Source organism: Ranitomeya variabilis, chromosome 2 (assembly GCF_051348905.1).
Source record: "Ranitomeya variabilis isolate aRanVar5 chromosome 2, aRanVar5.hap1, whole genome shotgun sequence".
NCBI lineage: Eukaryota > Metazoa > Chordata > Amphibia > Anura > Dendrobatidae > Ranitomeya > Ranitomeya variabilis.
The window spans coordinates 576,402,514-576,416,649 of record NC_135233.1 but is presented as its reverse complement, the minus strand read 5'-3'; the positions used below and the strand labels follow the sequence as shown (position 1 = coordinate 576,416,649).

Genomic DNA, 14,136 nt, shown 5'->3' with positions numbered 1-14,136 from the left:
CAATTTTCTGTGTCAGAGGGGGAAAGCCGATGGCCGGGGGCCAATATTTGTAGCCTGGGAGGGGGTTAATACCCATGGCCCCTCCCAGGCTATGAATATCAGCCCACAGCTGTCTGCGTAGCCTTTACTGGCTATTAAAATAGGGGGACCCCAAAAAAAATTATGTGGGGTCCCCCCATATTTTATAGCCAGAAAGGCTACGCAGACAGCTGCGGGCTGATATTCATAGCCTAGAGAGGGGCCATGGATATTGCCCCCCCGACTACAATTACCAGCCGCCCCAGAAATGGCACCAATTCCGGCACTTAGCCCCTCTCTTCCTTGCTATTGTAAGGTGACATTAAGCCGGGTTAATAATGGAGAGGCGTCAATAAGACACCTATCCATTATTAATCCTAGAGTAGTGAAAGAGTTTTAAAAAAAAATAGACACAGCCAGAAAAAAGTATTTTATTATTCTTAATTTAACCATACTTACCATACTTGATCGCCTGCAAAAAACTTAAAATAATAAACCGTATACTCCCTGTCTGATGCAGTCCAATTAATAATGAGTGTCCCACGACGATCTCCCCTATAGAACAGTGACATCGGGTGATGTCACTGCTCTATAGACCTCCAGTGAGAAACTGACAGGAGACAATGGCTCCTGCAGTGCATCACTGAGGTTACCTCAGTTCAGGGTCTCACTTTATGGCATTGCTGCGTGGGATCTTTTATCACACAGCAGTGCCACAAGTGAGACTAGGGACTATTTTTTACAGTGGCGGAGGAATACAGTGCCTAAGGATATCTTCCATCATTGTATTCCTTGAGCCCCTAGAGAGCGCTCACATCAGCTGGCCCGCACAGACCCCCGAGAGGCCCGCACAGACCCCCGGCAGCCCGCTCAGATTTCCGAGAGGCCCGCACAGACCCCCGTGAGGCCCGCACAGACCCCTGAGAGGCCCGCACAGACTCCCCGGCAGCCCGCACAGACCCCTGGCAGGCCCGCACAGACCCCTGGCAGGTCTGGACAGACCACCGGCAGGCCGACACAGACCCCCCGGCAGGCCCGCACAGACCCCCCGGCAGCCCGCACAGACCCCCGGCAGGCCCGCACAGACCCCCGGAAGCCCGCACAGACCTCCGACGGTCCCACACAGACCCCGCCCACACACACAGACAAGCACAGTCTCCGCCCACACTCTTCCCCCCTCCCGATCTGCAGTGTTTCACCCACAGCTAAACCGCAGATCTTTTTTATATCTGCGGTTTTGCTGCGGAAGTGACTCAATACAAGTCAATGGGTGCAGAAACGCTGCAGATCCGCACAAAGAATTGACATGCTGCTGGAAAAACAATGCTGCGTTTCCGTGCATTTTTTTCTGCAGCATGTGCACAGCGGATTTGGTTTTCCGTAGGTTTACATGGTACTGTAAACGCATGGAAAACTGCTGCAGATCCGCAGCGTCAAAAACGCATCGGATCCGCGGTAAAAACCGCAACGTGTGAACATGGGGCTCTTCTGTTTGACACCTCCAGCAGGAGACTACACACATGGGTAAGCACAACTTGCGGCATGTCATCTAGTTAGATTTGCACTTTATGGGCATCTTGCAATATGGGTGGATTTAAAAGGAATATGGCAGATCAATGCTTGAGAGTTACCGGCTATTGAGCCTAGGACTACTGCATTTCCTCCTACCCTATTAATGTTTGCACTGTTTCTTGCCCTATTTAATTAACCATTACCTTATATGCTGCTTTTGTTGGCACTTTTACATATGTAATGTGTGTGTCTTCATGCAGCTGGTGTCTTTCAGTCATTCACCTTTTTCCTCATCATTGGTATTATTGGATTGTTTTACCTTCTGCTATGCATTTATGTAAATAAAATGTATACGTTTCATATGAAATTGTTGATGTTATGAATATTTATGGGGCATTATGCTCTTGGTTGGTTATAGGACTATATAAACTTGTGAACATGGCCTAAAAGTGTGAAAATAAATACACCAGAAAGTACTTTGTAGTGCACTTTATATTTTCTATTGCCATTTCTTCCAGCCCCTTTTAGGTAAATGGATCAGTTGCAGAAATGTCCATGATATTCTGTGAATATACTACTAGAGAATGAGAGGACTGATTTTAAAGAAATCGAATTCATTTAAAATGTCCCAAAATTAATTTATTTGAGCGAATCCAAATTGAGTGATTTGTTTTGCGAAAATCCACCAAAATGGCAGCTGTCCAACCACCATTTTTGCTGGATGAAGGGGCTAAAGATACTGGGATGCGTCATGCAGGACTGGAGCAGATACCTGGAAAAAGGACCGTAGCGTGGAGGTGCTGCTCAGACGGACAGGCGAGCGCCAGAGTGACATTTTTTTGAATACAGGAAAACGAAGATTCTAGGACCTGTTGCAGCACAGACAGGCGCGAAACGCCTGGCGTCCGTCAGATGTGCCACTCTCTCCTCTACCCGTTTTTAAATGTGATATTTGAATAAAGCTTGTAATTTTTAAACAGCACTGATGAGTGGAACCTTTTCTTCTTTTTCCTATAATACATGGACTAATCTTGGATGAGCACACAGTTCCCGCTGCTTTGGCGATCAGCTCAACATTTCGCACACACAGAACCACTTTTTTCCATGGTGCCATTTTTTATATTTTTATTTTTTTTTAACCTTTGTTATGCTGTGGAGGGACCTTAGAAAATAATATGGTGCATTTGATTTGTAGCAGAAAAATTTGATGCAAACCTAATTTCTTGGACGATTTCGAGCGGACCTGCTGAAGCTCATTTTAAGACTTTTCTATTTGCCACTAGCGCCTCCTAGTGGATTTGTGTATAAATTGACAATTCCGATGTTGGCGGCACAATATAGGACATATAATAAGGGCATGTGTCAACGATAAAAAATTGTTGCAGACATTTATGCATCAAAAAAGTGTGCCTTCGCAGTTGAAAGCTAAAAAAAAAATAGTGTATTTTTGCCGGGTTTTCACGTGCGTTTTTTATGCATTTTTATAATGCATTTTATTCTTAGTCATTAAAATGGTTGAAAAATGCTGAAACAAAATTATATGCTTCAAATCTGCAATGAAAAAAACCAAGCAACATGTGCGTGAGATTTCAGAAAAATGTTGAGTTTTTAGTGCATAGAACCACACGGGAAAAACACACAATTTAAAGGGTGCCAACACTTTTGGCCATGACTGTATGCATAGACGCTACCTAAGCCCTGCCGGGCATGCTCACATTGGGCGGGTGCATCCTCCCCCCTGGCTTTCTGCAGACAATGTACACTACACTTCTGATGGTATCGGTATATCAAGCAGCACCTGAACAGAGAAGCCAGGGAGAAGAATGTGCCCATCCACTGTGTGCACACTCACAATGACACTGTGTGCATACACATCCGGTGCTGAGCCCACTTGTTTCCCAGCACATGTCAGCTGTTTTGAACAGCTGACATGTGCCCCTAACAGCCACAGGTGAAATCGTGATCCACCCGCGGCTGTTAACCTGTTTAATGCCACTGTCAATCTGACAGTGGCATTTAATGTGATCACATTGGAAGTGCGTCACTAATCCCGTGTCACATGGCCGCGAGTCGTAAATGGGTTGGCATGACAACCTGGGGTCTGTAGCATCCCCCTGTGGTTGTCATTGCTGGATTGCAATGAGCACCGCCCAGCGGTCGGCGCTTACAGCAAGTGAGCTTTTCTGCTACACACAGGCAATCTGATCATCGCATGTATGTAGCAGCGGCGATCAGAAAATCACAACTTCTAGTCTCCCATGGAGACCATTGAAGCATGCCAAAAGTAAAAAAAAAAGTTTTAAAAAATATTTGAAAATATAAAGTTCAAATCACCCCCCCATTCGCCCCATTCAAAATAAAAAAAAAAAAACACATACAGTATTTGGTTTCGCCGAGTTCAGGATTGCCCGATCTGCCATGATATAAAAAGAATTAATCTGATTGGTAAGCTGTGCAGCAAAAAAAAGTCAAAAGCCAGAATTGCATCTTTTTGGTCTCCGCAACATTACATTAAAATGCAGTAACTGGTGATCAAAAGATCGTATCCACACCAAAATGATATCAATAAAAACATCAGCTCAGCACGTATCTACCAACTCATAATGACCTGGAGAATCATAATGGCAGGTCAGTTTTAACATTTCGTGAACATGGTAAAAAAAAAAAAGTTGTGGGATTACACTTTTTTTTGCAATTTCATCGCACTTGGAATTTTTTTTCCCATTTTCTAGTACACGGCGTGGTAAAACCAATGGCGTCATTCAAAAGTACAACAAAAAAGTACGCTAAAAAAAAGCCCTCACTTGGCCATATTGACAGAAAAATAAAAAAAGTTATGAGTCTGGGAAGCAGTGGAGCAAAAATGAAAATGGGCTGCGGCGTGAAGGAGTTAATAATCATGGTATGTCCAATCTCTAGAATTCCCACCAATCCTGAGAATGAAGACGCTTCAGCTTTGCATCCTCTACAGTTTTTCTATGCAGGAACGTTGGAGCACCATTGTACATGGAATAACTGGAAAGTGGACACGGAACAGCATATTCTTGTGATTCCTCTTCGATGCTGGAAATAATTCCAAGAGACTTTGGTGTAAAAGTGTAAAAACATCTCTCAGAGGTTGCATTCGGTACAGGTAATATTGAGGTGTGGTTAGAATAGATCATGTAAGCCAGACACTGAGGACCACGGTGAACATGACAATGATGATGAGGAGGTAGAGTAGGAAGACAAGCCTGTCCACAATCAGGGCAGCAGTGCACCAGTCTGACTTGGCATCCTCCTTCTCCTTAGATAGGGTAAGCTCCTGATGAATGTGTAGAATTTCTGCCAGCAGCCTTTTTAGCAGTTTTACTTCTTGCGAAACTTTTCCCTTTTGTAGATCCTTCTTCTCCTGGAGTTCAGCTATCTTCTCACATTTCTTTCCATTATCAGCTCCATCTAGGAAGGAAGCAGCAGCTGTAGATGGTAAAGAGCTAGAAACATCTGATGGCTGTAACCATCCCATGAATCTGTACTCACCATTTCCTTCACCTGCGATAGGAACCTCATCTTTTTTATGGGGCTTTACTTTGAAATGCAGAACACGGGCCAAATGTCTCATGATCCAGATTTTTATCCATGCTGGAACGCTTGGCTGAGATTCAGACAACATTAGCATGTACGAGGTTGCAATAGAACCAATCGTACTGAACACCATGACCGCAAGGCAAACGCAGCAGAATGTACCTGTATATAAAAGACAGAAAGGCACCAAAAGAGTAATTCAATGAGAGAACACTGGGAATGGGGAAAAATTCCAGAATATGCAAGATGGCCAACTGCCTCCAAGATCTGGACCATGTTGCGAGCTTGGTTATGCTTTTTGTATTTTGCATTGCGCCATTGCATTAGAGGATCTGACACTAGAGAACAAAGGGATCGGTAGTCCATAATTGGACATGCCGAAACCATATTTCCCCTGGCTAGCATCTATCAAGAGCCTCCATACACATTAAACCGATGGCTGAACCTGTCGAAATCATCTAGTCTAATGTGTATGGGGTATTTACTCAGGATACACATAAGAGTAACGTCAGAGCAGAAGTATATTTTTTGGTTCGTTTGGTTTTTTGGTTTGCTTACATTGGGGATAATATCACCTGGCCAGTTGCTTTGCATTTTGTTGGATTGGAACGTCTTGGCCAACAAAAGATAATCAAGATGTCATAAAAACTAGCTAAGGGAAGATATATGACATTATAAGCCTTTGTATGCATATTACGGGGATAATCATGTTGTCGTTATTATTGGAGTGTGTAGCCAATGTTGGTCTCAAAACCTTTCAACAGTTCTGTCAAAAACAGAGCAAAAATAGCATCTGGGGGAACACATAGCCAAAGTCCGAAAAGGGTAAAAAAGACCCAAGCAGGGTTCAGAAGAGAAAGGCGGAGAGTTTGGGAAGTCACCTATGAAGGAACATATCCCTTTGGAAGGGGTTTCATGGAGTAATGAAGAGGGTCCTATCAAGTAGAGGACACTCCAAGCAGATAGGAGGGTCACCCCAAGATGACATAAAAAAGGTAAGATTGTAGTGATACGCTAAAAAAAATGAACGTGTGACGGGTTTACTTATGGTTAATTATGATATTATTAAAAGTACTGTAAGTCTAAGGAATTCATGTCTCTTTGTTGTTTAGTAACTATTGTAAGATGGACGTCTGATGGGTCCTTGAGGGGAGATATGTATCATCGAGGTTGGTAGCTTCTGTGATGTGAGCTCGGAAAGCATGCTCCATCATACATAGTGCTGAGAGAGTTATTAAGCCACTCCTGGGCCAGGTTTTACGATCAGTCAAGAGATGGGTGGTAATGACTGCTCACGTATCTCCACCCCAGGAGCATGGTTTGGCAGATAAAATGGAAGCCGAGTGTCTGGGTCTGCGATGTGTGGAACTTCTATGTGTTGGTCTGTGCTATGGCCTAAAGAACCGGACACTATCCTGAGCGGGCGGACCTGCTATAATGTATGGATTTTTTACTTTGTGTTTACACTTTGTGCCGGCTCTTTGTTTTGTTTGCTTTCCTGAGCGGTTTATGGCGTTTTAATAAACCAGCCTGGACATTTCAGCCATACTGCTTCCTGTGCCTACCTCAACCGCAGCTGTGCGAGTACAAACCCCCACACTATGTAATATTGTAATAATTTTATTATCTGTTTTATCAATATTATACTATTTGATTCTGAGTATAAAACCATTTGTTTTTATGCGTTTTGTCAGTGTGGTTTCTTAGCTGACCGTCCACTAGAACCTATGCAGGAATGTAGTTATTGGGTTATTATCGTTTGATATTGATATTATCAGTAATAATATTTCTTGTTATTGTTATTGTTCTGAATTCTTGTCATTCATTATCAATATTGCTGACAGTAATAGTATTTCTAGATCATCCATTATAGAAAGTGTCCCTACCTAATATTAAAATGGGAATTTGTTTTCGCAAACATCAGATCGCTCTATTGCACCTGATGTAATGATGACATTTCAATGAAAACCATAAGGGGAAGCTGATTGAAGATACTGATCAAACAAATATTAGTAAAGATTTCAGCTCTGAAGCCCACAGGATTCTGAATACTGCTGCCCTGGAGACTATACTACAGACGGTAACTCAGGATGAATGGCACATACAGTAAGTAATGGAGTAATCTGTGTACTGCAGCACATTAATTTCTCTAGTTTTATAGGTTCATTATAGAATATATGTAAGAAGATAGAAATATACTTACCTAACACAGGGGTATGGTTCGAGCTAGGGAGCATATCATCCAGAATTAGCAGGAGCACAGAAAACCCCAGCACCACTGTAATCTTAAATCCAAGTCTCTCTCCTGTTCCCAGTTGTATAAGCATACTAACAATATCCAGAACGACCAAGAAACACGATGGGATGATGAGGTTTATGATGTAGACCACAGGGGATCGCTTTATGGTAATCTGAAAGGTAAAGTTAGAAAATGTTATGAATTAAGTTTATTAAATCAACCTGCTGTCAAATTTTGGTAGGAAAAAATTACTCATTTTGGTGCACATTTTTCTTGTGGGATTAGCTTCTTAAAGCCTGAAAAATTTCCATTAGTTAACACCGTAATTTGGCATAGTTATAGATAAAATAAATGCACTTGGACCCACCTACCAGTAGAGGTTGGACACACCGAGACAGGCATGAGGACTATAGCTGTACAGCAACAGTGAAAAGCCTGTGTCATAGCTGGCTATTAAGTGGGGGTGAGTTGCATTCTCTATTTTTTGTGTGCTACCCATTATTCTGGGATTAGCTTCTTACAGCCTCAAAAATTTCCATTAGTTAGCACCGTAATTTGGCATAGTTATAATTAATGCACCCACCTACCAGTAGAGGTCGGACACACCGAGACAGGAGGAGAATAGCTGTGCAGCAACAATGAAAAGCCTATGTCCTAGCTGGATATTAAGTGGGCGTGAGTAGCAGTCTCTATATTTTGTGTGCTACCCAAAGGGCACAGATAGGGCCAAAGGGGAGCATGTAAGAAGCTTAAGCCTGAACTGGAATTTATGCCATTTGTCCCTGGTGGAGGAGACCAGCCCACTGCATCTAAACACCACCTTTATAAATGAAGGGCAAAAATTGACACCCCAGAGAGGAGCAGAGAGGCTTATTCCTGTGAGTGAAGAGTGTATCCACCAGTGAGGTGAAAAAGATCCACTCATAAGGAGTCTGTATGCTTATGCCTCGAAAACGAAGAGGTTTGCCAAAAGACATGGTATAGAGACTGGTGGCTAATAGTGAGGGACTGATACACGGTAACTGAGAGAGCAGGTACGAGTGTTGGGAAATGTGTCTTTCCATCATGCTTGAGTGGTGAGCCACAATAGCTACCAAACATCCTATAACTTTAAAAGGGACACAACATTAACATTCCAACTTTTTTGTATCAGGATGTCCATAACCATTCCAAATTTAATCATCTAAGAACCAATGATGTACAATCTCATCACAGGTCACATGCGGGGTCTATAGAGAGGGCTTAGGAACTGAGCCTGCTTTATACTGGTCAGTTTCCAGCTGTATTTCACAGCCAGCATTTTCCTTGTTCGGATCACTGTTTTTTGTGAATTTAATTGTTACTCTCAGTCACTGACAGCACCATTTATATAGTCTGCTTGCCAGTGTGCTGTGCATCATCTCCGATCAGCCCTCCTGCAACTCGACTGCATGGAGTCGATGGCTTGTTATGGCAACCGGGGGACCTGCTCAAGATTCAAGTTCCCTAGGTCAGCTAAAAAATAAAGTCAGAAAATATAGTCCTATTTATCAAAATATAAAAATATTTAAACCCAAGTTACCGTATATACTCGAGTATAAGCCGACCCGAGTATAAGCCGACCCCCCTAATTTTGCCACAAAAAACTGGGAAAACTTATTGACTCGAGTATAAGCCTAGGGTGGAAAATGCAACAGCTACCGGTGAATTTCAAAAATAAAAATAGATGCTCCATACTGTTCATTATGGCCCCATAGCTGTGCCATATAGTGCTCTGCACCATTATTGCCCCATAGCTGTGCCATATAGTGCTCTGCACCATTATTGCCCCATAGCTGTGCCATACAGTGCTCTGCACCATTACTGCCCCATAGCTGTGCCATATAGTGCTCTGCACCATTATTGCCCCATAGCTGTGCCATACAGTGCTCTGCACCATTACTGCCCCATAGCTGTGCCATACAGTGCTCTGCACCATTATTGCCCCATAGCTGTGCCATATAGTGCTCTGCACCATTACTGCCCCATAGCTGTGCCATACAGTGCTCTGCACCATTACTGCCCCATAGCTGTGCCATATAGTGCTCTGCACCATTACTGCCCCATAGCTGTGCCATACAGTGCTCTGCACCATTGCCCCATAGCTCTGCCATATAGTGCTCTGCACCGTCCATTATTGCCCCATAGCTGTGCTGCTGCTGCTGCAATAAAAATAATAAAACACATACTCACCTGTCTTGCTTGCAGCTTCTCGGCGCCATCTTCCCGGCGTCTCTCTGCACTGACTGATCAGGCAGAGGGCGGCGCGCACACTATATGCGTCATCGCGCCCTCTGCCTGCAGTCAGTGAGGAGAGAGAGACGCCGGGAAGATGGAGACAGCGCCCGGCGTGTGGAACGCGGACAGGTGAATATGACATACTTACCTGCTCCCGGCGTCCCGCTCCTTCCCCCTGCCTGTGTTCGGTGCCGCAGCCTCTTCCTCTGTCAGCGGTCACCGGCACCGCTTCATTAGAGAAATGAATAGGCGGCTCCGCCCCTATGGGAGGTGGAGCAGCCTATTCATTTCTCTAATGAGCGGTCCCACGTGACCGCTCAGGGGAAGAGGCTGCTGCACCCGGAGACCGTGGGACGGGCAGGGGGAGTGACAGGATCGCCGGGACTAGGTAAGTATGCCTCAGCGCCCTCTCCCCCTCACCCGCCGACCCTGCCACAGACCGTGACTCGAGTATAAGCCGAGGGGGCACTTTCAGCCCAAAAATTTGGGCTGAAAATCTCGGCTTATACTCGAGTATATACGGTATATGCTAAAAATTAAAAAAAAAATTGAAACTCTAGAATTGCTGTTTTTTGGTTGCCACAATTTACCCCCAAAATGCAACAAAAAGTGATCAAAACATGGTATGACCTCCAAAACGGTATCAATAAAAAAGCTGCAGCAAAAAAGAAAGCCCTAAGAAAATTCCACTAGAGAAAAAAATAAAAAAATGTTCAGAGTTTCAGAAAATTGCAGCAAATTTTTGTTTTAACAAACTTCAATTTCTTTAACCACTAAACCATAAAAAAGACTGTTAGAAAGAAGTTTGGTATTGTCGTGATAGTATTGACCTGCCATTTTTGTCACATAAGGAATGTCTTCACAACAAAATCGAAAAATCAGTAGTGGGAATTCCATTGTTTTCAACATTTCATCCCACTGGGAATTTTTTTTCCAAATTTTCAGTACATTATATGGTCAAATGAATGGCTTCATTAAAAACTACAACTCGTCCTACACAAACTAACTTTCAAATGGTAATGTTAATCAAAAAAGAAAGTTATGGCCCTTGAAAAAAGGGTAAAAGTTATAAGACAAAAATGAAAAATCGCCAGATTTGCAAAATAAAAATGCACCCCACGCTGATTTTTCTTAGTATTGCTAGGTATGGCATAAATATCTACTGTAAATGTAATACATGTGAATCCCTAACAGACCGATGCATGGTTGTGAGAAGCATAGGTATAGCTACTGGGGGTGTGCAGCTGACATTTCGCCATTTTTGTCTAATTTTTTGTAATTTAAGCCTGTTGTATTTGTGTTCCCCTGTTTGTTTTCTATGTTCACTATTGTGGGCTTGGTTTTTGTTTTCCTGATTTTTGCGACTGACTTAATAATTGCAGAAGTTTTGCAGGTCATGAAACTTTTCACTTTAAAAAGGTAAAAAAAAGATAAAAAGTAAAAAAAGGGCTTTTTTATTTTGTACAACATACACGGATCATATGCACCGTTTTAAAAAATTTTACGCCAAAAGCGCCAATGATTAACACTAGACCAAAAAAATAAAAGTGATAATAAAATGAGCAAATGATGAATCTGGCAATATATGTGAACTTATAAAGTAGTTCTATTTGTCACCTGGAAGATCACTTGGCTGTACTCCACTCCGTCACTCCATATTGTTGAGTTTGATACACCGACGTCCAACAGGGTCCAGTCTCCTTTACTGACAAAAATGTCTTGTGAGTTCATATTCACTAGAGATGAGTTGTACTTTGGTAACATGATGATGTCTTGGACTATACGAAAATGCAATAAGAACATTAAATCATTTGAATACATGGAATATAGGAGTACATTGCTTCACTATAAAGACATATGAACACTCTGCATTAAAACCTGCACTATATGGACCAAAGTATTAGGACACATGGCATAATCACTGAATTCAGGCTTTTTATCCAGCTTGATTGCCCCCTTGTATGACATCCGGCCCATCGCCATGGCGTCTGCCTTTACTGATGGAATAGAACCTTGTTAGTCTGGTTGCTGTATTATGGTACATGTTATGACCCCAATGGCGAGGGTCTCAGAGGAACGTGGAAGTCTGCAGAATACAAAAATCCAGCTCATAGGGCAGTGGTAGCTGGGTTGACCATATATCTACTCCTAACGCCAACACTAGAAGTAGCCGGGGATCATTCCTACGTTGATTCTAGATGACACGCTCCAGCCGGAGAATCTAGCTACCCCTAGTAGAGGAAAACAAAAGACCTTTCTTGCCTCCAGAGAAGGGGACCCCAAAGCTGGATAGAAGCCCCCACAAATAACCCTATCAAAATCCACACTGGAAATTCAAGAACCCCCGAACCGTCTAACGGCCCGGGGGGAGAACACCAGCCCCCTAGAGCTTCCGGCAAAGGTCAGGATATATATTTGGAACAAGCTGGACAAAAATACAAAACCAAAACAAAATAGCAAAAAGCAAAAAGCGGACTTAGCTGATATAACTGGAACCAGGATCAGTAGACAAGAGCACAGCAGACTAGCTCTGATAACTACGTTGCCAGGCATTGAACTGAAGGTCCAGGGAGCTTAAATAGCAACACCCTTAACTAACGACCCAGGTGCGGATAAAAGGAATGACAGAAAAACCAGAGTCAAAAAACTAGTAACCACTAGAGGGAGCAAAAAGTAAATTCACAACAGTACCCCCCCCTTAGTGAGGGGTCACCGAACCCTCACCACGACCACCAGGGCGATCAGGATGAGCGGCATGAAAGGCACGAACTAAATCGGCCGCATGAACATCAGAGGCGACCACCCAGGAATTATCCTCCTGACCATAGCCCTTCCACTTGACCAGGTACTGAAGCCTCCGCCTGGAGAGGCGAGAATCCAAGATCTTCTCCACCACGTACTCCAACTCGCCCTCAACCAACACCGGAGCAGGAGGCTCAGCAGAAGGAACTATAGGCACAATGTACCGCCGCAACAAGGACCTATGAAATACATTGTGAATAGCAAACGACACAGGAAGATCCAGACGAAAAGATACAGGATTAAGGATTTCCAATATCTTGTAAGGCCCAATAAAACGAGGTTTAAATTTGGGAGAGGAGACCTTCATAGGAACAAAGCGGGAAGAAAGCCATACCAAATCCCCAACGCGTAGTCGGGGACCCACACCGCGGCGGCGGTTGGCAAAGCGCTGAGCCCTCTCCTGTGACAACTTCAAGTTGTCCACCACATGATTCCAGATCCGCTGCAACCTATCCACCACAGAATCCACCCCAGGACAGTCAGAAGGCTCCACATGACCCGAAGAAAAGCGAGGATGGAAACCAGAGTTGCAGAAAAAAGGCGAAACCAAGGTGGCGGAACTAGCCCGATTATTAAGGGCAAACTCAGCCAACGGCAAGAATGTCACCCAATCGTCCTGATCAGCAGAGACAAAACACCTCAAATAAGCCTCCAAAGTCTGATTGGTTCGCTCCGTCTGTCCATTAGTCTGAGGATGGAAAGCAGACGAAAACGACAAATCAATGCCCATCCTACTACAAAAGGATCGCCAGAATCTGGAAACGAACTGGGATCCTCTGTCTGACACAATATTCTCAGGGATGCCGTGCAAACGAACCACGTTCTGGAAAAACACAGGAACCAGATCGGAAGAGGAAGGCAGCTTAGGCAAAGGAACCAAATGGACCATCTTTGAGAAGCGATCACATATCACCCAGATAACGGACATGCCCTGGGATAGCGGAAGATCAGAAATGAAATCCATGGAGATATGTGTCCAAGGTCTCTTCGGGACAGGCAAGGGCAAGAGCAAACCGCTGGCACGAGAACAGCAAGGCTTAGCTCGAGCACAAGTCCCACAGGACTGCACAAATGACCGCACATCCCTTGACAAGGAAGGCCACCAAAAGGACCTGGCCACCAGATCTCTGGTGCCAAAAATTCCCGGGTGACCTGCCAACACCGAGGAATGAACCTCGGAAATGACTCTGCTGGTCCACTTATCCGGGACAAACAGTCTGTCAGGTGGACAAGAATCAGGCCTATCAGCCTGAAATCTCTGCAACACACGTCGCAGATCCGGAGAAATAGCTGACAAGATAACTCCATCTTTAAGAATACCAACAGGATCAGCGACTCCAGGAGCATCAGGCACAAAGCTCCTAGAAAGAGCATCGGCCTTCACATTCTTTGAACCTGGTAAATACGAGACAACAAAATCAAAGCGGGAGAAAAACAATGACCAGCGGGCCTGTCTCGGATTAAGGCGTTTAGCAGACTCGAGATACATCAGATTTTTGTGATCAGTCAAGACCACCACACGATGCTTAGCACCCTCGAGCCAATGACGCCACTCCTCAAATGCCCATTTCATGGCCAACAACTCCCGATTGCCCACATCATAATTTCGCTCGGCAGGCGAAAACTTCCTAGAGAAAAAGGCACAAGGTTTCATAACAGAGCAACCAGGGCCTCTCTGCGACAAAACGGCCCCTGCTCCAATCTCTGAAGCATCCACCTCAACCTGAAAGGGAAGTGAGACATCG

General features: G+C 44.0%; 1 protein-coding gene across 3 annotated transcripts in view; it reads right to left on the bottom strand.

Moving 5' to 3' along the window:
- Positions 1-4,006: 4,006 nt before the first annotated feature.
- Positions 4,007-14,136, bottom strand: part of LOC143807082 (5-hydroxytryptamine receptor 3A-like) — a 56,971-nt gene continuing 46,841 nt past the window's right edge. For all 3 annotated transcript variants that reach the window (XM_077288286.1, XM_077288287.1, XM_077288288.1), the window contains exons 6-9: positions 11,207-11,367; positions 7,298-7,505; positions 5,050-5,256; positions 4,007-4,968 (exon numbers count right to left, since the gene is read on the bottom strand). In XM_077288286.1, coding sequence (XP_077144401.1) covers positions 4,691-4,968; positions 5,050-5,256; positions 7,298-7,505; positions 11,207-11,367 — 854 coding nt within the window. In that variant the 3' untranslated portion in view covers positions 4,007-4,690. The remainder of the gene's footprint in view (positions 4,969-5,049; positions 5,257-7,297; positions 7,506-11,206; positions 11,368-14,136) is intronic.